Here is a 20,757-nt window from a genome sequence, read left to right as displayed (position 1 = left end):
ATATAAGATTATGAAGGGAATAGATAAGATAGAAGCAGGGAAGTTATTTTCACTGGCGGGTGAAACTAGAACTAGGGAGCATAGCCTCAAAATAAGGGGGAGCAGATTTAGGACTGAGTTGAGAAGGAACTTCTTCACCCAAAGGGTTGTGCATGTGTGGAATTCCCTGCCCAGTGATGCAGTTGAGGACCCTCATTGAATGTTTTTAAGACAAAGATAGATAGATTTTTGAACAGTAAAGGAATTAAGGGTTATGGTGACCAGGCAGACAAGTGGAGCTGAGTCCATGGAAAGATCAGCCATGATCTTATTGAATGATGGAGCAGGCTCGAGGGGCCAAATGGCCTACTCCTGCTCCGAGTTCTTATGACTCTTAACTGCCCTCTGAAATGGATTACCCCGCCATTCGATTCAAGGGCAATTTGGGATGGGCAACAAGTGCTTTGACACTGTGCCCATATCCCACGAAAGGATAAAGACAAGAGAAATAGGTGATTCAGTCACAATTCCCAGGGTAAATTCCACTGACTCTTACCTTCAGTGCATCTGTTTGTACACCAAGGCCTTTGGTGCACATCTCCATGACAGAGTAGGAACAGAAGGTGACACGTACTTTGTACTGACTAACTGCAGACAGCCAGAGGGAGACATTACTCTCCAGTTCAAGTGGAGGGACCAGGATGGACTGATGACCTGAGTAAACACTGGGGACAGAGAGAAACAGAAGCTGAACTCCATTAGGGAAATGCACATCTGGGCATCTCTCATGGCACAATGTTGTGCATAGCACCTACATTTCGACATTTCATCAAAAAAAAACTCAAAATAGGAACAACATTGAAAAATGCAGTTGTGTGGGTTAAAAAGTGTTCCAAAAATAAATTAAAATACGACCAAACCTGACAATCCAAGTGTTGGGTTCCTAACCTCAAAACAATACTGCCCATCGTTGCTCACCCATAAGTTAAAGAATTGCAACTCTGCTCAGCGATGTGACAGGCCCAAAGGCGTGAAAATTCAAAATAAAGACTGTGGCATCTCACTGCTTGGAAATGTACAGATGAGTCACGATTATACCCAGTGGGCTTGCTTAGGAAGTTGCTCGATACGAGAGAGAGACATGGGGACATTTGGTTAAGAATAGCTAAAGCATTTGCAAGCTCCTGACATTCGCATTTACAGACGGGAGCTCAATTAGAGGCACAGATCCTGATGTAAATGCGATTCAAGCCCTAAATTAAATCACCAGGCAATGAGAAACAATTGCTCAGTCAGCACCAACCACGCTCCCCAGAACATAGGCCAGTCCTGTTATTTATTCGTTCAGGTAAAAACAGAGTGATATCCTACCACCGTTATTCTGTCTTTTAATCCTTATCACACATTGGATGACTGCCATAAAACTGAAGGTCTAAAATTGCTAGCAGCATTATTTCAAGCAGTCACACCAGCAAGGAGAGATATAAAAGTCAACGTTTTTAAAGTTTGTTAGTCACAAGTAGGCTTACATTAAAACTTCAATGAAGTTACTGTGAAAATCCCCTAGTCACCACATTCCGGTGCCTGTTTGGTTACACGAGGGAGAATTTAGCACAGCCAACGCACCTAACCAGCATGTCTTTCGGACTGTGGGAGGAAACCCACGCAGACACAAGGAGAACGTGTAGGCTTGCACAGACAGAGACCCGAGGCCGGAATCGAACCCGGATCTGTGGCGCTGTGAGGCAGCAGTGCTGACCACTGTGCCACCCCGATTCAGTTCTGCTGTCGGCTTTGCTCTTTAAGCAGTAGGACTGTACGCTGCACCCCGACAGACACGACTTCAACGTCGCTGTCTCTGTCTCACATTCGCTGTCACTTCTTTAGTTAAAAGATGGTTACAGGCACCTTCATTGATACACGGTGGTGAATCACGCACTTGCCATAGGGGAACAGAGCTCCTGTAGTTGGGTTTACATTGAGAAGGTTGATGGGTTTTGGGGAACAACTGCCTTACCTGCAGAGGCACCAGAGCGCAAAACCCAGACCACAGTACGGATCAAGGCAAACCGCAATCTGTCGGGAAGGGTACAGCTCACACTGCAACTTAATAGAGCGGCACATGGCACTTGTAGCTTCGTGGGACATCTGTTGACATTAAGAACAATACTCGAATCAAAGAGGCATATATCCAGAAGTCCCTGATGTAAATTATAAAATTAAAGCCATTGCAGCCCAGAGTTAGGCAATGAGATTTATCATAGTTGCATTGCTTTCCTGTCAGCCATTATTTTTTAAATTCATTTGTGGGACATGCGCATTGCTGGCTGGCCAGCACTTATTGCCCATCCTTAGTTACCTGAAGACAGCTGAGAGTCAACCATTGACTCTCAGAACACGTGGCTCTGGGAGTCACACGTAGGCCAGACCGTGTAAGGACGGCAGATTTCCTTCCATTAGTGAACCAGATGGGGTTTTTCTGACAATTGACAATGGTTCCATGGTCATCAGGAGATTCTTAATTCCAGATTTTTTTTTATTAAATTCAAATTCCACCATCTGCCGTAGTGAGATTTGAACCCAGGTCCCCAGAATATTAGCTGAGTTTCTGGATTAACACTCAAGTGATAATGCCACTAGGCCATCGCCTCCCCTAAGGAGATATTAGCCTTTTAGACATTAGACATTTTGAAGACATTACAACATGTGAACTCCTCAGTTATAATAATAAACAAAGGAACTGGTTAGGAACGCTTTAAGTATTTCTGAGATATCATCATGCACTTACCCCTATACTGTAGCGAACCAGCTAGTGGGAAGGATGTAGAGGAATCAACTTGTGAGGAAATTACAGAAAAATGCAAGTTCAGACTGGGATAGCAAGACAGCAAAGGGACTAGAGGAGCAAGAATTAGAACACACGGTGGCACAGTGATCAACACTGCTGACAAGCCAAGGACCCGGTTCAATTCCAACCTAGGGTGACTATTTGTGTGCAATCATAGAATTGAATCATAGAATCCCTACAGTCCAAAAGGAAGCCATTCAGCCCATCGAGTCTGCATCGACTACAATCGCACCCAGCCCTATCCCTGTTGTCTCATGTATTTACCCTGCTAATCCTCCTGACACTAAGTGAAAATTTACCATGCCCAATCCACCTAGTTTACACATCTTTGGACTGTGGGAGGAAACTGGAGCATCTGGGGGAAACCCACACAAACACGGGGAGAACGTGCAACTCCACACAGACAGTAATCCAAGTTGGGAATTGAACCTGGGTCCCTGGCGCTGTGAGGCAGCAGTGCTAACCACTGTGCCACCGTGTCAAAGTTTGCACGTTCTCCCCGTGTCTGTGTGTGTTTTCTCAGATCCTCCAGTTTCCACAGTCCAAAGATGTGAGGTTAGATGGATTGGCCATGATAAATTGCCCTTTAGTATCCCAAGATGTGCAGCTAAGGTAAACATGTGGGGTTATGGGGATAGGGTCTGGGTAAGATGCTCTGTCAGACAGTCAGTGGGTCGAATGGCCTCCTACTGTACTGTAGGGATTCTATGATTCACTGTATTTGAGCCTTGTTTCATGGGCAAGATTTCATATGTGCCCACTTAGCAGAACTGTGACGATAGTTGGACTCTTCTCAGCTTCATAATTGTATCCTGACAGACAGCAAACAAACTCCTGCCCTCCACATAATCCACTCACTGACTATCCAATAAAAAACACTTACACAGCGTGATGCATGCAAGGTGAAATCAGACCATGCAGTTTGCTGACTCTTCTAATTGTCACAGTTGCCTCAGTCGCAGCTATTCAAAGCAAAGACTCCGTACCTTCACTCCTGCAAGGATTCCTGTCGTAGATACACTGAAGTCCAAATATGCCAACATTTCAGGTGTCGGTGCTTTGTATATCTGAGGCGGCTTCTTTCGGGGCAAGTCATCTGTTTTAAATCCAAATGCCAAAAATAAATTATTTGACATTATTCATACAAATCATTAAAGCGGCAATCTGAAACCCACCAAGCTAGGCAGTTTTAGTTCCCACATGGAGGTGGCACAGTGACACAGTAGTCAGCGTTGCTGCCTCACAGCGCCAGGAACCCAGGTTCAATTCCAGCCTTGGTCTGTGTGGAGTTTGCACATTTGCTCCGTGAGTGTCTTCTGGGTGCTCTGGTTTCCTTCCACTCCAAAGATGTGCAGGTTAGGGAGACTGGCCATACTAAATTGCCCCTTACTGTCCAAAGATATGCAGGTTAGGTTGATTGGCCATGCTAAATTGCCCCCCTACTGTCAGGGGATTATCAGGGTAAATACATGGAGTTATGGGGATAGGGCCTGGGCGGAATTGTTGTCGGTGCAGACTCGATGGGCCAAATGGCCTCCTTCTGCACTGCAGGTATTCTATGATTTGGTCTCTTGAGCCAGTTCTACCATTCAGTATCATGGCTGATCGGATCGTGGCCTTCCCCCGTAACTTGCAATATCACAAACCTTTCAAATAAAACAAAAATATTATCCAACTAACTTATAGCTCGCTCAAGAACTAACAAAAGCCTACCAGTGTCCAAAACAGTGGGCCAGCTCTTGATGTCCACAGCTGCAGCTGCCTCCTTCGAGCGGAGTAGTTTTAATATAGCTTGTGTGGTGAGGATGCAGACAGATTTGCTAACCTAGAGAGACAAAAGGAATAAACGGTGGTCACACCACAGTAGGATCATTGCGATTCTCAGTTAACGACCCGGATTTGTATTGTAATGGTGCATGCACCACACAAAGACCTGAGCTTTCTTTTTTATTCATCCATGGGACACGGGCATCACTGGCTGGCAGCATTTATTGCCCATCCCCAGTTGCCCTTGGAGAGCAGCTGAGACTCAACCACAATGTTATGGCTCTGGAGTCACATGTAGGTCAGACCAGGTAAGGACGGCAGATTTCCTTCCTTAAAGGACATTAGTGAACCAGATGGGTTTTTCTGACAATCGATAACGGTCATGAGTAGATTCTTAACTCTACATTTTTTTAACTGAATTCAAATTCCACCCTCTGCAGGATTCAAACCCGGGTCCCCAGAATGTTAGTTGAGTTTCTTGATTAATAGTCTCATGATAATATCATGAGGCCATTGCCTCCCTTTAGCTGCCCAAAACATCAACTCATTCACTCAAAGAGCAAAGGACATTATAGCACAGGAACAGGTCCTTCAGCCCTCCCTGTCTGCACCAACTATGTTGCCCATCTGAATTAAAACGTTCCGGGGACAATACCCCTCCATTCCCATTCAATTGATGTATTTGTCCAGACGTCCCTTAAAAGTCACAATTGTATCGACTTCCACTACCTCCCCCAGCAGCGAGTTCCGGGTACCCACCACCCTCTGTATAAAAATCTTGCCTTGTACAACTCCTTTAACCTTGCCCCTCGCACCTTAAACCTATGCCCCCTAGTAACTGACTCTTCCACCCTGGGAAAAAGCTTCTGACTACCCATCACATGATTTTTTCCACGCTTAGATTTTGCAATTGGCACTACGATATTCTTCACACAAATTAACTGTTTTGACTTTCCTACATTGCGAAGACCAAAGATCAGAAATAAATACAGATGCTGCGAATGCACAGTAAATCAACTGGGGTCAGAATCAAGGAAGAAGTTAACCAGTATTTTGGATGGGTTTTCAATCAATCAATTCAGCTTTTTTCTGTTTTTATTTTAGAATTGCAGCCGTAATGAATTTTACTTTCAACTCCAATTTGAATGCCAAGTCACTTCAATCACTACACATTGCAGCAACAGGTAGCAACGAGAGGTAAAAGGGGGAAGTTTAAATGAGATGAGAGAGGCAAGTTTTGTTTTACACAGAGTGGTAAGTGTCTGGAATGTGCTGCCAGAAGCAGATACAGGAGCCGGCACAGTGATTGGCACTGCTGTCTCACAGCGCCAGGGACCCAGATTTGATTCCTGGCTTGGGTTACTGTCTGTGCAGAGTCTGCACATTCTCCCAGTGTCTGTGTGGGTTTCATCCGGTTTCCTCCCACAGATGTGCTGATGAGGTGCACTGGCCATGCTAAATTCTCCCTCGGTGTGCCTGAACAAGCACCAGAGTGTGGTGACTAGGGGATTTTCACAGTAACTTCATTGCAGTGCTAACATAAGCCTATTTGTGACACTGATAAATAAACTTAAAAGTTCAAAAACTATACAATAGCAACGTTTAAGAGGCATCTTGACAGATACATGGATAGGCAGGGAATAGAGGACAACATAAAGGCAAAAGGTCTTTTGTCATGTGTCAGTGCAGGCTTAGTGGGCTGAAGGGCTTGTTACTGGGCTTGGTTCAACAGGTTTTTGATTTTAGTGTACATGAGCCTCAGTTAATGAGTAACTTGACGGAGTGGCAAGTGTTGCTTGTGTCTGAAGATTGTTATGCAAAAGGAGAAAATGCTCTGACTTTAAACAATGTTCCTTTTAACCAGGAAAGCTTGCTGCTGAAGGCGATCCAGTGGAACCACCCCAAGTTTACCCTGGCAGATATCCATCCCAACAGCCCAGCGACAAGCGGTGCGCTCGCAGTAACTTTTGCGAGCCTGAGGTTATATTAGTCAGGTTATTAAATAAAATTTATAAATCACTCCCTCAGTGAGAGCTCATCCTGAACTCCAACATCCCATTTTGGGAGCCTGCCATGAGTAAATTGTCTGCCACATTTCCTACATAATAACAGTGACTGCACTTCAAAAGTACCTGTAGAAGAGCAGAATCCCCACAGTACAGGAGGTGGCAATTCAGCATACGCTGACCATTCCCACCCAGGCCCTAACCCCATAACCCCACATATTTACCTTGTTAACCTGCCTGACACTAAGGGGCAATTCTGCATGGCCAATCAACCTAACCAGCACATCTATGGGCGGCATGGTGGCACATAGTTAGCACTGCTGCTTAATAGCCTAAGGCACCCAGGTTCAACTGGGTCACCGGCTTTGCATGTTCTCCCTGTGTCTGCATGGGTTTCCTCTGAGTGCTCTGGTTTCATCCCACACTCCAAAGATGTGTGGGTTAGGTTGATTGGCCATGCTAAACTGCCGCCAGCGTCAGGGGATTAACAGAATAAATATGTGGGTTACGGGGATAGAACCTGGGTGGGATTGTGGTCGGTGCAAACTCGATGGGCCGAATGGCCTCCTTCTGCACTGTAGGGATTCTATCATTCTTTGGAGGAAACCGGAGCACCCGGAGAAAACCCATGCAGACACGGGGAGAAGAGAGAGAGTTGCATTGTTATTGCACTTTTACCACAAGTGTGGATCCCCCAAAGCCCTTTACAGACAATGAGGTTTATTAGAGCCGATTTAAGGTGGCATGGTGGTAAAGTGGTTAGCACTGCTGCATCATAGTGCCAGGGACCCAGGTTCAATTCCAGCATTGGATCAGTCTGTGCAGAGTTTACACATTCTCCCCATGTCTGCATGGCATTCCTCCAGGTGCTCCAGTTTCCTCCAAAGATGTGTATCTTAGGGTGATTGGCCATGCTAAATTGCCCCTTAGTGTCTGGGGGATTAGAAGGGTAAATATGTGGAGTCATGGGGCCTGCGTGGGATTGTCCTCAGTGCAGGTTTGATGGGCCAAATGGCCTCCTCCAGTATTGTAGGGATTTTACTATTCTACAGGTACTTTTGAGTCATTATTACGAGGAAATGTGGCTGCCAATTTACTCACAGCATGCTCCCCACAAACGGTAGTGATAATAGCCAGATAGTCTGTTTTGTCAGGGGATGAACATTGGCCAAGACACTGGGGATAACTCCCCCGTTCTTCAAAGCAGTGGCAGGGGATCTTTTACAGCCTCCCCAAATGGGGCCTTGGTTTAACATCTCACTGTAAAGACGGTACCTCTGACAGGGCAGTACTCCCTTGCAATGTCAGTCTTGGAGGTTGTTCACCCCTGCAGGGGGGACTCGAACCCAGAAACCTGCCATTCTGAGGTGGGAATGTGGCCAACTGAGCCACAGCTGAAACCTGGTAATTGACACCATTATTTGGCGTAAAGACCCTCACTTTTTCAGATCCTGGTTCGAGAAATTTTTCCCCTTTACACAGTATTTCTGACTATAAACAAGAAGACTATATACAGTATACAGTGCGAGATCTGCATGAGCATGGAATAAACTAGGCCGCAAGAACACCGATATTGGTTTATTCCAGTTGAGCATTTTTTTAAAAATCCATTCATGGGACATGGGCATTGCTGGCTGGCCAGCATTTATTGCCCACCCCCAGTTGCCCCTTGAGAAGGTGGTGGTGAGCTGCCTTCTTGAATCGCTATAGTCCACATGCTGTGGCTTTACTCACAATGCCATTAGGAAGGGAATTCCAGGATTTTGACCCAGTGGCAGTGAAGGAACGGCCGATTTATTTCCAAGTCAGGATGGTGAGTGACTTGGAGGGGAATTTGCAAGTGGTGGTGTTCCCAGATATCTGCTGTCCTTGTCCTTCTGGATGAAAGTGGTTGTGGGTTTAGAAGGTGCTGGCTAAGGATCTTTGGTGAATTGTTGCAGTGCCTCTTGTAGATAGTACACACGGCTGCTACTGAGCGTCGGTGGGTGGAGGGATTGAATGTTTGTGGTTGTGGTGCCAATCAAGCGGGGCTGCTTTGTCCTGGATGGTGTAGAGCTTCTTGAGTGTTGTTGGAGCTGCCCCCATCCAGGCAAGTGGGGAGTATTCCATCACACTCCTGACTTGTGCCTTGTAGATGGTGGATAGGCTTTGGGGAGTCAGGAGGTGAGTTATTCACTGCAGGAAACCTACCCTCTAGTTTTATTGAGCAAGCCACAACTTAGCAAGTATATTTGAGTTGGTTTCAACACAGAACCTTTGTTGAAGCATAATTTATATCAACAGTGCGATCAAAGGGATAGTAAAAAAAATCTACATTCAGAACAGCAGGTAAAACTGCAGCAGCTTTTTCATAATTCAATGAATCTCTTACATGGGGAAAGTCAATTGTTGGCATCTATCAACCCTTTCCTGTGCATGTATAATAAAAGAATAGAACATAGAAAAACTACAGCACAAACAGGCCCTTCAGCCCACAAGTTGCGCTGAAGATATCCCTGCCTACTAGGCTTATCAATAGCCCTCTAAGTCCCAGGTACTTATCGAAAAGTCTCTTAAAAGACCCTATTGAATCTGCCTCCACCACCACCGCTGGCAGTCGATTCCATGCACCCACCACCCTCAGTGAAAAACTTATCCCTGACATCTCCTCTGTACCTACTCCCCAGCATCCCAAAGCTGTATCCTCTTGTGGCAGCCATATAGTGCTGCCATCTGTATAGGCAGTACGATGTGTCAAGACATAACTTCATCAACTATTGCTTTCCTAAAAGATCACCCCATCAGTTATGCTCTCCACATACAGATAAAGTTAAAAAGTTTAAAGTTTACTCACTAGTCACAAATAGGCTTAACATTAACATTGCAATGAAGTTATTGTGAAAATCCTCTAGCCGCCGCACTCCAGCACCTGTTCGGGTACACTGAGGGAGAATTTAGCACAGCCAATGCACCCTAACCAGCATGCCTTTCCGACTGTGGCAGGAAACCAGGGCACCCAGAAAAAACCCACGCAGACATGGGAAGACCGTGCGGATGTCGCACAGTGACCCAAGCCGGGAATCAAATTTGGGTTCTGGCATCGTGAGGCAGCAGCACTAACCACTGTGCCACCATTCCACAACGTGTGACAATGTCATGCAATTGCGCGACCAAGCGAGATTATTACTTTCTGCATGCCTCATGATAGAGCAAGCAGTTACTCCCTACTTACGGAAATCAGAGAGTTGTGTTACAGCACCATCTATTATTTCTTCACACGGACTGCTGTGCGACTCCCTCATTCAAGGGTGCCAACATACATGGATGGCATGGTGCCACAGTGGTTAGCACTGCTGCCTCACAGCGCCAGGGACCCAGGTTCAATCCCCAGCTTGGGTCACTGTGCGGAGTCTGCACGTTCTCCCCGTGTCTGTGTGGGATTTCTGCAGATGCTCCAGTTTCCTCTCAGTCCGAAAGTCGTGGTTAGGTGCATTGGCCGTGCTAAATTCTCCCTCAGTGTACCCAAATAGGCACTGGAGTGTGGCAGCTAGGGGATTTTCACAGTAACTTCATTGCAGTGTTAATGCAAGCCTATCTGTGACACTAATAAATAAACTTTAAATTTACTTAATGGTCACAGCTTTTCGTTAAGATGACCATGTGGTGGCAAAGTGGCGAATGTTGTAATTCTGATGTCAATTTCCAGATCAATGTTGTCAATGGCATAATTGTTACAGTTCGAGATGTCAAGATCGAAATGTAATTCTCTCAGAGAAGGCTGTGAGGAATTGTTTGATATCATACCTCTACAATCATCTTGACAGTGGGTAAGGTGGTGGCGAGGTTCTGTGGGTGAGGAGGTCGTACAGTAACAGGGACACATCCTGCGTACAGGCACCCATAGAAGGTCATTATGAGGTCGATACCTGGAGAAAGAGGCAGAATGAGATGGTTTGCACAGTACAGCGGTCCACTGACCTCTCAGAAGTCACTTCATCAATTAAGCCCACGGGATTTTGACATCACTAACAGAAATCCTGGACAAAATCAGCCCCTGTCCACGATTGGTGAGGAAGTTAAATGGAGATACGGAAACTATTGCCAATTCAAGAATTCCATTACATTGATGAAGAGTCCCAAAATGAAACATTTGTTGACACAGAAACAAAACTAATTTCGTACCAAGCTGAGAGAGTCCCACTGCCCATCCAACACACAGGTCAAATATCCCGCTGCCTCGGCAAAGCAGCCAGCATAATCAAGGACCCCGGATATTCTCTCTTCCAGCTTCTTCCATCGGGAAAAAGATACAAAACTCTGAAGTCACGTACCAACCGACTCAAGGACAGCTTCTTCCCTGCTGATGTCATCAGACTTTTGAATGGCCCTATCACACGTTAAGCTGATCTTTCTCTACACCGTAGCTATAACTGCAACACCAAATTCTGCACCCTAACCTTTTCCTTCTCCCCTATGTTTTCTCTGTATAGCACACAAGAAACGATACTTTCCACTGAATCCCAATACATGTGACAATAAATCTAATCAAAATATTCTTTCCCCGCATATCCAAAGCACTCAAATATCAAATGCTTTTTTGAATATGCAGTTAATTTATATGTTAATGAAGCAAGATAATATATTATAGGTGTAATAAGTGTTAACAGGGAATAATTAAGATATGAGGGAGTTGGCAAATGGAGAAATGACCCAGTATTTGTAGACTATATCTAGTCTAAACTTATCCTATTGTACGGTAAGAAGTCTCACAACACCAGGTTAAAATCCAACAGGTTTATCTAGAATCATGAGCTTTTGGAGCACTGCTCCTTCCTCAGGTGAGTGACTCAACTGATATTGCAGCAACGCTCTGAAAGCTCGTGATTCTAAATAAACCTGCTGGACTTTAACCTGGTGTTGAGAGACTTCTTACTGTGCCTAACCTAGTCTAATACTGGCACACCATACTGTTATAATACAAGCAAGCCAAGGTTTTTATATATATATGGCAGATACTAAAACCAAAAACATCTGAAACCAAAACGCAATCAGCCCCGAGGGTTTTGGATAAAGGATAACATGAGAAAATAAGAAATAGGAGCAGGAGTAGGCCATCTAGCCCTTCGAGCCTGCCCCACCATTCAGTAAGATCATGGCTGATCTGAAGTGGATCAGTTCCACTTTCCCGCTTTCTCCCCATAACCCTTAATTCCCCAGATATTCGATCTGTACTTGCAAAGCCTTTACAGCCTTACTGCCCAAACAGTATATACCCAAATAAAACTGACTTAACAAAAGATTATTGACTTGAAACGTTTATTTCATTTCTCTCTCCATGGTTGGAGCCAAATCTGCAGAGTATTTCCGGCATTTTCATTTCCCTTTCATATAACCCATCAGTGCAGTATTGTGTGTTTGACTTTATCTACAAATAACAACTGTTGCATTGAGTTGTTGGATTATAGAAAGTTGAACACCATCTGTGATAGAATAAAAAAAACTCAGCTTAGATCATCTGTGCAGCAAAGCTGTTTGGGTAAAGTATGCAAACTGCTGGAATGTTTAGAATGTCTGCACAAAATATTCTCTCTCAGGTTCGATATCACCTGGTTGGTCCTTCAACCAGGCTACATCTTAATTTTAATTTTCCTTTTCCACCGAGTCAGGGGATAGCAGGGTTTGGAAACAATAAAAGTCCATACTTTGTATACTACACATGGACATCTTGTGATTCTATCTTCCGGGCAGCATGATAGCAGAGTGGTTAGCACTGCTGCCTCATAGCACCAGGGTCCTGGGTTCAATTCTGGCCTGGGGTCACTGTCTTGTGGAGTTTGCACATTGTCCTTGCATCTGCCTGGGTTCCCTCCAGGTGCTCCGGTTTTCTCTCTCAGTCCAAGGATGTGCAGGTTAGCTGGATTGGTCACGCTAAATTGCCCCTGGGTGTGGGTTAGTGGGGTTATGGGGCAAGGGTCTGGATAAGATGCTCTATTGAATAGTCAGTGCAAACTTGATAGGCCAAATGGCCTCCTTGCACTGCAAGATTCTACGATGCAGACTAGCAAACACTAATGAACATGAGTGGACATGAGTGCACGTTCCCCCAACGTCTGCGTAGGTTTCCTCTGGGTGCTCCAGTTTCCTCCCACAGTCCAAAGATGTGCAGGTTAGGCTGACTGGCCATGGTATGTTGACCCTAGTGTTAGCAGGGTGTTGACCCTAGATTAGCAGGGTAAATATGCGGGGTTAGGGGATAGAGCCTGGGTGAGTTTGTTGTCAGTGCAAACTCGATGGACCGAATGGCTTCCTTCTGCATTGTCTATGATTCTGTGACAACTAGTCATAATTTATTTTATATACAATATATGAACAGATTATGATTCACAGCAAATTTTAGTCCATTTTAAGATGTGGCTTGTAAATAACAAAGCAGGTCACACTCTGTTGGCAGACTGAATATGATTCCTAAGTTATTTGAAACAAGTTGCACGACACGTATACAGGGAGCTCGATCTGCTGAGCTTAACTTCCATAACACGTCTCTGCATTCTGTGCCTTTTCTCAACTGATTAGGAAACCAAAAGCTGGACCTTTCCAGCTCTAGCCTTGAGGATGGTTTGTCAACCTGCTAACCACACCTAGCGTTCTTTGTCTAGGACTCATCTCTCAGTAACTCATTTCCACTGAGTTAACAACAAAGGACATTGGAAACATACAATTTACAAGCTGACGGTGAAAGCACCATGAGCCAGTCTGCATCTAATCCTTTGTCATAGAATAAAATAGAATCGCTACGGTGCAGGAGCCCTTTTAGTTTACCGACTACAATCCCACCAAGGCCCGATCTCCATTACCCCATGTATTTACCCCACTAATCCCCCTGGCACTAAGGGACAATTTAGCATGGCCAATGCACCTAACCTACACACCTTTGGACACTAAGGGGCAATTTAGCATAGCAAATCCCCCTAACCTACACAGCTATGGACACTAAGGGGCAATTTAGCACAGCCAATCCACCTAACCTACACATCTTTGGACACTAAGGGGCAATTTAGCACAGCCAAACCATCAATCCCGCACATCTTCAGAATGGGGGAGGAAACTGGAGCACCCGAAGGAAACTCATGCAAAAACTGGGAGAACATGCAGACTCCTCACAGTCACCTAAGGCAGAACTGAACCTGGGTCACTGGCACTGTGAGGCAGCAATGCTAAGCACTGTGCCACAATGGTGAATTTGATTCTGCAATTCCCCCACTGCAATCTGTTATACATTGGGTATCACATGAGCCAAGTTTAACTTTAACAACATCTGAATCTAGCCCAGCCAAGACGACCCAAACCTACTATTTGGATAGACTTGCAAAACATTCACTGCTGGAGTTAGCTAATTGGACTGCAACCCGTACGAAGCAAAGAAGCCTGTTAAATCACAAGGCAGTGTGAAAGGAACAGCACAGTCTTGTTTACCTGGTGGGTAAACCAAGGCCACGTGATCTCCTGTGTTGAGACGTCCTTTTTCCAACAAGGCAGCAGCCACTCTCTCTGCTCGTTTGTGTAGCTGTATACAAGTTGCTGTGTTCACCACAGTCCCCTGAAGGGTTTAAAAGAAGTATATATTTTTAATACTTGCACGATGTAACAATCAAACTGCTGTCACAAATAGAAACTAGAAGCAACAGTGGGCCATTCGGCCCTTCGAGCCTGCTTCACCATTCATTTTGATCATGGTTGATCACCAAATTCAATATCCTGCTTGCCCTTCCCCCCCACATATCCCTTGATCCCTTTAGCCCCAAGAGCAACATCTAATTTCTTCTTGAAACCAGACAATGTTTTGGCCTCAACTATTTCCTATGAATTCCATACATTCACCGCCCTCTGGGTGAAGAAATTTCTCCTCACCTCAGTTCAAAAAGGTTTACTCCTTATCCTCAAACTATAACCCCTAGTTCTGGACTCCCCCACCATCAGGAACATTCTTTGAATCTAGCCTGTCTAACCCTGTTAGAATTTTATAAGTTTCCACGAGATCCTCTCTCACTCTTCTAAACTCCAGTGAATAGAATCCTAACCGACTTAGTCTCTCCTCATGTAACAGATCTGCCATCCCAGGAATCAGCCTGGTAAACCTTCGCCACACTCCCTCTATAGCAAGGACATCCTTCCTCAGATAAGGACACCAAAACTGCACACAATACTCCAGGTGTGACCTCACCAACATCCTATACAACTGCAGCAAAACATCCCTATCTTTATGCTCAAATCCTCTTGCTTAAAACATTATTCTCCTCCCTGTACTTTGGTGATCTATGCACTCCCATACTTTTTAATACAACTTTTATTAACCCCTATTGTACCCACCCAGCCAGCAACATCCATGTCCCATGAATGAATTTAAAAAACTCAAATACGGCTCAGCTAAGCAGATGTATTCATAGAACGTAACAGCGCAGTACAGGCCCTTTGGCCCTCGATGTTGCGCCGACCTGTGAAACCAATCTAAAGCCCATCAAACCCACACTGTTCCAATATCATTTGTATGTTTATCCTATGACCACTTAAATGCCCTTAATGTTGGTGAGTCCACTACTATTGCAGGCAGGGCATTCCACACCCTCTGAGTGAAGAACCTACCTCTGACATCTGTCCTAAATCTATCATCCCTCAATTTAAAGCTATGCCCCCTCGTACTAGCCATCTCCATCTGAGGAAAAAGGCTCTCACTGTCTACCCTATCTAATCCTCTGATCATCTTGTATGCCTCTATTAGGTCACCTCTTAACCTTTTTCTCTCAAACGGAAACAGCCTCAAGTCCCTCAGCCTTTCCTCGCAAGACTTTCCCACCATACCAGGCAACATACTGCAAAATCTCCTCTACATCTTTTCCAATGCTTCCACATCCTTCCTATAATGCGGCAACCAGAACTGTACGCAATACTCCAAGTGTGGCTGCACCAGAGTTTTGTACAGCTGCAACATGACCTCATGGCTCCGAAACTCAATCCCTCTACCAATAAAAGCTAACACACCATTCACCTTCGGAACAACCCTATCAACCTGGGTGCCAACTTTCAGGGATCTATGCACATGGACGCCAAGATCTCTCTGCTCATCCACACTACCAAGTATCTTACCATTAGCCCTGTACTATATATTGGTTTCCCCTTCCAAAGTGAATCACTTCACACTTTTCCACATTAAACTCCATTTGCCACCTCTCAGCCCAGCTCTGCAGCTTATTCATGTCCCTCTGTAACCTGCAACATCCTTCCGCACTATCCACAATTCCACCAACTTTAGTGTCATCTGCAAATTTACTAACCCATTCTTCTACGCCCTCATCCAGGTCGTTTATAAAAATGACAAACATCAGTGGCCCCAAAACAGATCCTTGTGGTACATCACTAGTAACTGAACTCCAGGATGAACATCTCCCATCAACCACCACCTTCTGTCTTTTTACAGCTAGCCAATTTCTGATCCCAACCACTAAATCACCCTCAATCTCATGCCTTCGTATTTTCTGCAATAGCTTACTGTGGGGAACCTTATCAAACACTTGACTGAAATCCATATACCCCGCATCAACTGCTTTACCCTCATCCACCTCTTTGGTCACCTTCTCAAAAAACTCAATAAGGTTTGTGAAGCACGACCTACCCTTCACAAAAATCGTGTTGACTATCCCTAATCAAATTATTCTTTTCTAGATGATTATAAATCCTATCTCTTATAATCCTTTCCAAAACTTTGCCCACAACAGAAACCAGGCTCACTGGTCGATAATTACCAGGGTTGTCTCTACTCGCCTTCTTGAACAAGGGGACAACATTGCTATCCTCCAGTCTTCTGAGAATATTCCTGTAGACAATGACAACCTAAAGATCAAAGCCAAACACTCTGCAATCTCCTCCCTAGCCTCCCAAAGAATCCTATGATAAATCCCATCTGGTCCAGGGGACTTAACTATTTTCACACTTTCCAGAATTGCTAACACCTTCTCCTTATGAACCTCAATCCCTTATAGTCTAATAGCCTGTATCTCAGTATTCTCCTCAATAACACTGTCTTTTTCCTGTGTGAACACTGATGAAAAATATTCATTTAGTGTCTCTCCTATCTCTTCGAACCCCACGCACAACTTCCCACTATTGTCCTTGACTGCCCTAATCTTACCCTAGTCATTCTTTTATTCCTGACATAGTTATAGAAAGCTTTTCCTTGATCGTACCCACCAAAGGCTTTTCATGTCCGCTCCTCGTTCTTCTTAGCTCTCTCTTTAGGTCCTTCCTGGCTAACTTGTAACTCTCAAACGCCCTAACTGAGCCTTCACGTCTCATCTTGACAGAAGACTCTTTCTTCCTCTTCACAAGCGATTCAACTTCTTTAGTAATCCACGGTTCCCTCGCTCGACCACTTTCTCCTTGCCTGACAGGTACATACCTATGAAGGACATGCAGTAGCTGTTCCTTGAACAAGCTTCAATTATGCCCATCTCCTGCAATTTCCTTCCACATCCTGTGCATCCTAAATCTCATCTAGTCGCATCATAATTACCTTTCCCCTAGCAGTATATACTTATTCCTTTCCATCGCTATTGTAAACATGACCGAACATTAGATACCACTGGAACAAAAAATACTTGTTTCCCACTAATTAATCTCTGTTGATAGTATCGTTGCTGCTTCAGTGCAGTGTGCCATATCTTCACTCAAATACGCACACACCTCCAGGTGAAATTACTACACAGAGTTCATCAAAATAACAACTCTTACGTTGGGATTTGAATTCCCTGTCTCTGAAGGATTAAACTCATCTCTGTCCGAACATACCTTGGCATTTAAGAGAAGAAACAGTGGGTGGTCTGGTGTGGTCTGAGCGCGCCAGTGTAAAACATCTGCCAGGAACAGAAACTAGGAAAAGGAGGAGGAATTGTCGTTAAGCAGTCAAAGGCAGTAAAGAGAATAATCAAGTCACTTGTTAAAAGAAAGCCAAGATGATTCTTTTTCATTCTGGTCAGAATGAATAATGCATCAACTTTCAAGGAAGGACAAAGCAGATGTTCCCAAACAGAAACCTGTACTCAGGTTATCCCTACAGTACAGAAGGAGGCCATTCAGCCCTTCGAGTCTGCACCAATAAACAATCCCACTCAGGCCCTATCCCCATAACGCCATGCATTTACGCCGCTAGTCCTCCTGACTCTAAGGAGTAATTTACATGGCCAATCCACCGTACCTGCACATCTTTGAAATGTGGGAGGAAACTGAAGCACCTGGAAGAAACCCACACAGACACAGGAAGAATATGCAGAATCCATATGGATAATGACCTGAGGCTGGAATTGAACCTGGGTCCCTGTTGCTGTGAGACAGCAGCAGTAACCACTGTGCCACCTTGTCGCTGGGGAAGACTGAGCAGACAATTTGAACTTGGGTGTATTGCGGGAGGGGGTAATTGCCCTGGTTTCTAGCAGCAATCATACAGAAAGTGGGCACAAACAGCTGCCAGAGGAGTTCTTGCTTCTCAAAACACCTCATCTATGATGTGTCAAGCAGCACAGAGCAGTGCCAGTTGTTCAACCCATTTATAGACATTCCTCCGGAGCGCACGGAGGAAACTGACGCAGACAGGGGGAGAACGTTCAAACTCCACACAATCACCCAAGGTGGGAATTGAACTCAGGTCCCTGGGACTGTGAGGCAGCAGTGCTAACCATGGTTTATTCAAGCATAAAATTGGCCTGCATCTTTTATCTTTGTTGGGGAGAATAAAATATGGGAATTAAAAACATTTTCTGCTGAATGCAGAGTTGACAGATTTCTTTTGCTGACTGCAGATTTGCAATGAATGTATTACCAGGCAAAAGAGAAATTCATTCCTGCAAATCGATGAAAATGCACCAAAAAAAATCTTTATGTATTTTCTGTTTAGTACCAGACAAGCTATCCAATTACAAGCTACTGTTGGCAAGCTGTGACGAGGTGGCAGAGTGGTTAAGGCGATGGATTCATTGTGCTCTGCACGCATGAGTTCAAATCCCATCCTTGGTTTGTGGGCAGCACGGTGGTTAGCACTGCTGCCTCACAGCGCCAGGGATCCAGGTTCAATTCCCGACTTGGGTCACCGTCTGTGCAGAGTCTGCACGTTCTCCCCACGTCTACGTGAGTTTTCTCCGGGTGCTCCGGTTTCCTCCCACAGTCCGAAAAGACGTGCTGGTTAGGGTGCATTGGCCGTGCTAAATTCTCCCTCACTGTACCCGAACAGGCACCGGAGTGTGGCGACTAGGGGATTTTCACAGTGACTTCACTGTAGTGTTAACATGGCCTGCTTGTAGCACTAATAAATAAACTTTAAAACAAGAACAACTCACCAAATCTGTGTGTAATTAAGTCAGGAAAAGAAAGTTACAGTAAAAGATAATTGAATGAAGTTCAGAAGAAAGTCTCTGAACTCCATCCGAGGCACACCCAGTCCAGTTCACTCCACGCCCATCCTGACTGACATACACGGGCTCCTGGTCTGGCAATGCCTCCATTTTAAATTCTAACTGCTCTTTTCAACTCGCGCCAAGGCCTGGTCCCTCCCTCACTGCTCCAGCCCTCCCTAAGAACTCCAATGGTGGTTCTGACGAGTGAGCTTGTTTGTTCTGTTGCAAGGGCCTGCAAGACATTCTGAAATTCTTTTGCTTTGCATAATCCTTAGGGTGGACAAGCCTCTCGAAGAACACCATCAACGAGGGTGCACCTTGTAGAGAACATACATAAAACTGAGAACACCCTGTCACCTGCACAGAGCATAAATAGTGAAACTAGAAGCAGGAGTAGCCATTCAGCCCTTCAAAATCACTCTATCGTTCATTTTGATCATAGCCAATCACCAAATTCAATATCCTGATCCCCCTCCTTCCCTCCCATGTCCCTTGATCCCTTTAGCCCCAATGGCTATATCTAATCTCTTCTTGAAATCACACAATGTTTTGGCCACACCTACTTTCTACGTGAGCATATCCCACACATTCACCACTGTCTGGGTGAAGAAATTTCTTCTCACCTCAGTTCTAAAAGGTTTACCCCTTATCCTCAAACTACGACCCCACATCTGGACTCCCCCAATGGAAACATTCTTTCTGAATCTACCCTGTCTAACCCTGTTAGAATTTTAAAAGTTTCTATGCAATTCCCTCCCTCTCTTCTAAATCCAGTGAATACAATCCTAACTGACTCAGTCTCTCCTCATATGCCATCCCAGGAATCAGCCTGGTAAACCTTCGCTGCGCTCCCCCTATGGGAGAGACATCCTTCCTCAGATAAGGATACCAAAACTGCACACAAAACTCCAGATGTGACCTCACCAATTCCCTATACAATTGCAGCAAAACCACCCTTTTCCTATATTCAATCCTCTCACTATGAAAGCTGACATACCATTTGACTTCTTTATTGCCTGCTGTACCTGCACGATTACTTTCAGCGAACGATGAGTGAGGTCTCCAACTTTGCTGAGTATCCACCTCTCTCAATTTACACCCATTCAAATAATAACGTCTTCCTAGCACTGCATAAAGTTTACTTATTAGTGTCACAAGTAGGCTTACATTAACATTACAGTGAAATTATTGTGAAAATCCTCTAGTTGCCACACTCCTGCTTGGATACACTGAAGGAGAATTTAGCACGGCCAATCCACCTAACCAGCAGATCTTTTGAAGGAAACCGGAGCACCCGGGGGAAACCCATGCAGACATCACACACTTACCCAAGCCAGGAATTGAACCCAAGTGCTAACCACTGTGCCACCAAAATACATTCAAAGAATCATCAGATTAGGCAGAAATTTCATACCTTTCGAGCCTGATCGTTGTCCTCGAATTGGGTGACATCCCTGCCCGAGGCCTGGGCTATTCGCTTTCCTGCCACAAGGTTGCCAACTATCATGGAAGCAGGACCCACCTCTGCATAAAGAGCAAACAACAGGATTACAAATAAGATAACGGGAAGACAAGGAAACAGTAATCTCTCAGCATTTTCCCCGGGTAGTCTGCACCAAAACCAAAACGTTCTCGCACTGGACCATACCTTCTATTAACCATTTCCCATAACATTCACCAGTGAGATCGGAAATGTAAGTAACTGCCACACAGGAGATGAACTATTAGGTTTATTTCATTT

At 44.9% G+C, this 20,757-nt stretch overlaps 1 protein-coding gene across 1 annotated transcript in view; it reads right to left on the bottom strand.

Moving 5' to 3' along the window:
* The window catches only part of LOC145349945 (disco-interacting protein 2 homolog A-like), a 254,103-nt gene that overhangs the window by 23,992 nt on the left and 209,354 nt on the right, over window positions 1-20,757 (bottom strand). Inside the window, exons 24-31 of the mRNA XM_080198649.1 lie at window positions 20,431-20,540; window positions 17,419-17,499; window positions 14,053-14,176; window positions 10,384-10,505; window positions 4,541-4,652; window positions 3,814-3,923; window positions 1,997-2,127; window positions 536-704 (exon numbers count right to left, since the gene is read on the bottom strand). Of these exons, the coding sequence (XP_080054775.1) occupies window positions 536-704; window positions 1,997-2,127; window positions 3,814-3,923; window positions 4,541-4,652; window positions 10,384-10,505; window positions 14,053-14,176; window positions 17,419-17,499; window positions 20,431-20,540 (959 nt within the window). The remainder of the gene's footprint in view (window positions 1-535; window positions 705-1,996; window positions 2,128-3,813; window positions 3,924-4,540; window positions 4,653-10,383; window positions 10,506-14,052; window positions 14,177-17,418; window positions 17,500-20,430; window positions 20,541-20,757) is intronic.

This window comes from Carcharhinus amblyrhynchos, chromosome 11 (assembly GCF_965287045.1).
Source record: "Carcharhinus amblyrhynchos chromosome 11, sCarAmb.v2.hapA, whole genome shotgun sequence".
Taxonomy (NCBI): Eukaryota; Metazoa; Chordata; class Chondrichthyes; order Carcharhiniformes; family Carcharhinidae; genus Carcharhinus; species Carcharhinus amblyrhynchos.
This window is presented reverse-complemented; position numbering and strand designations above follow the sequence as displayed.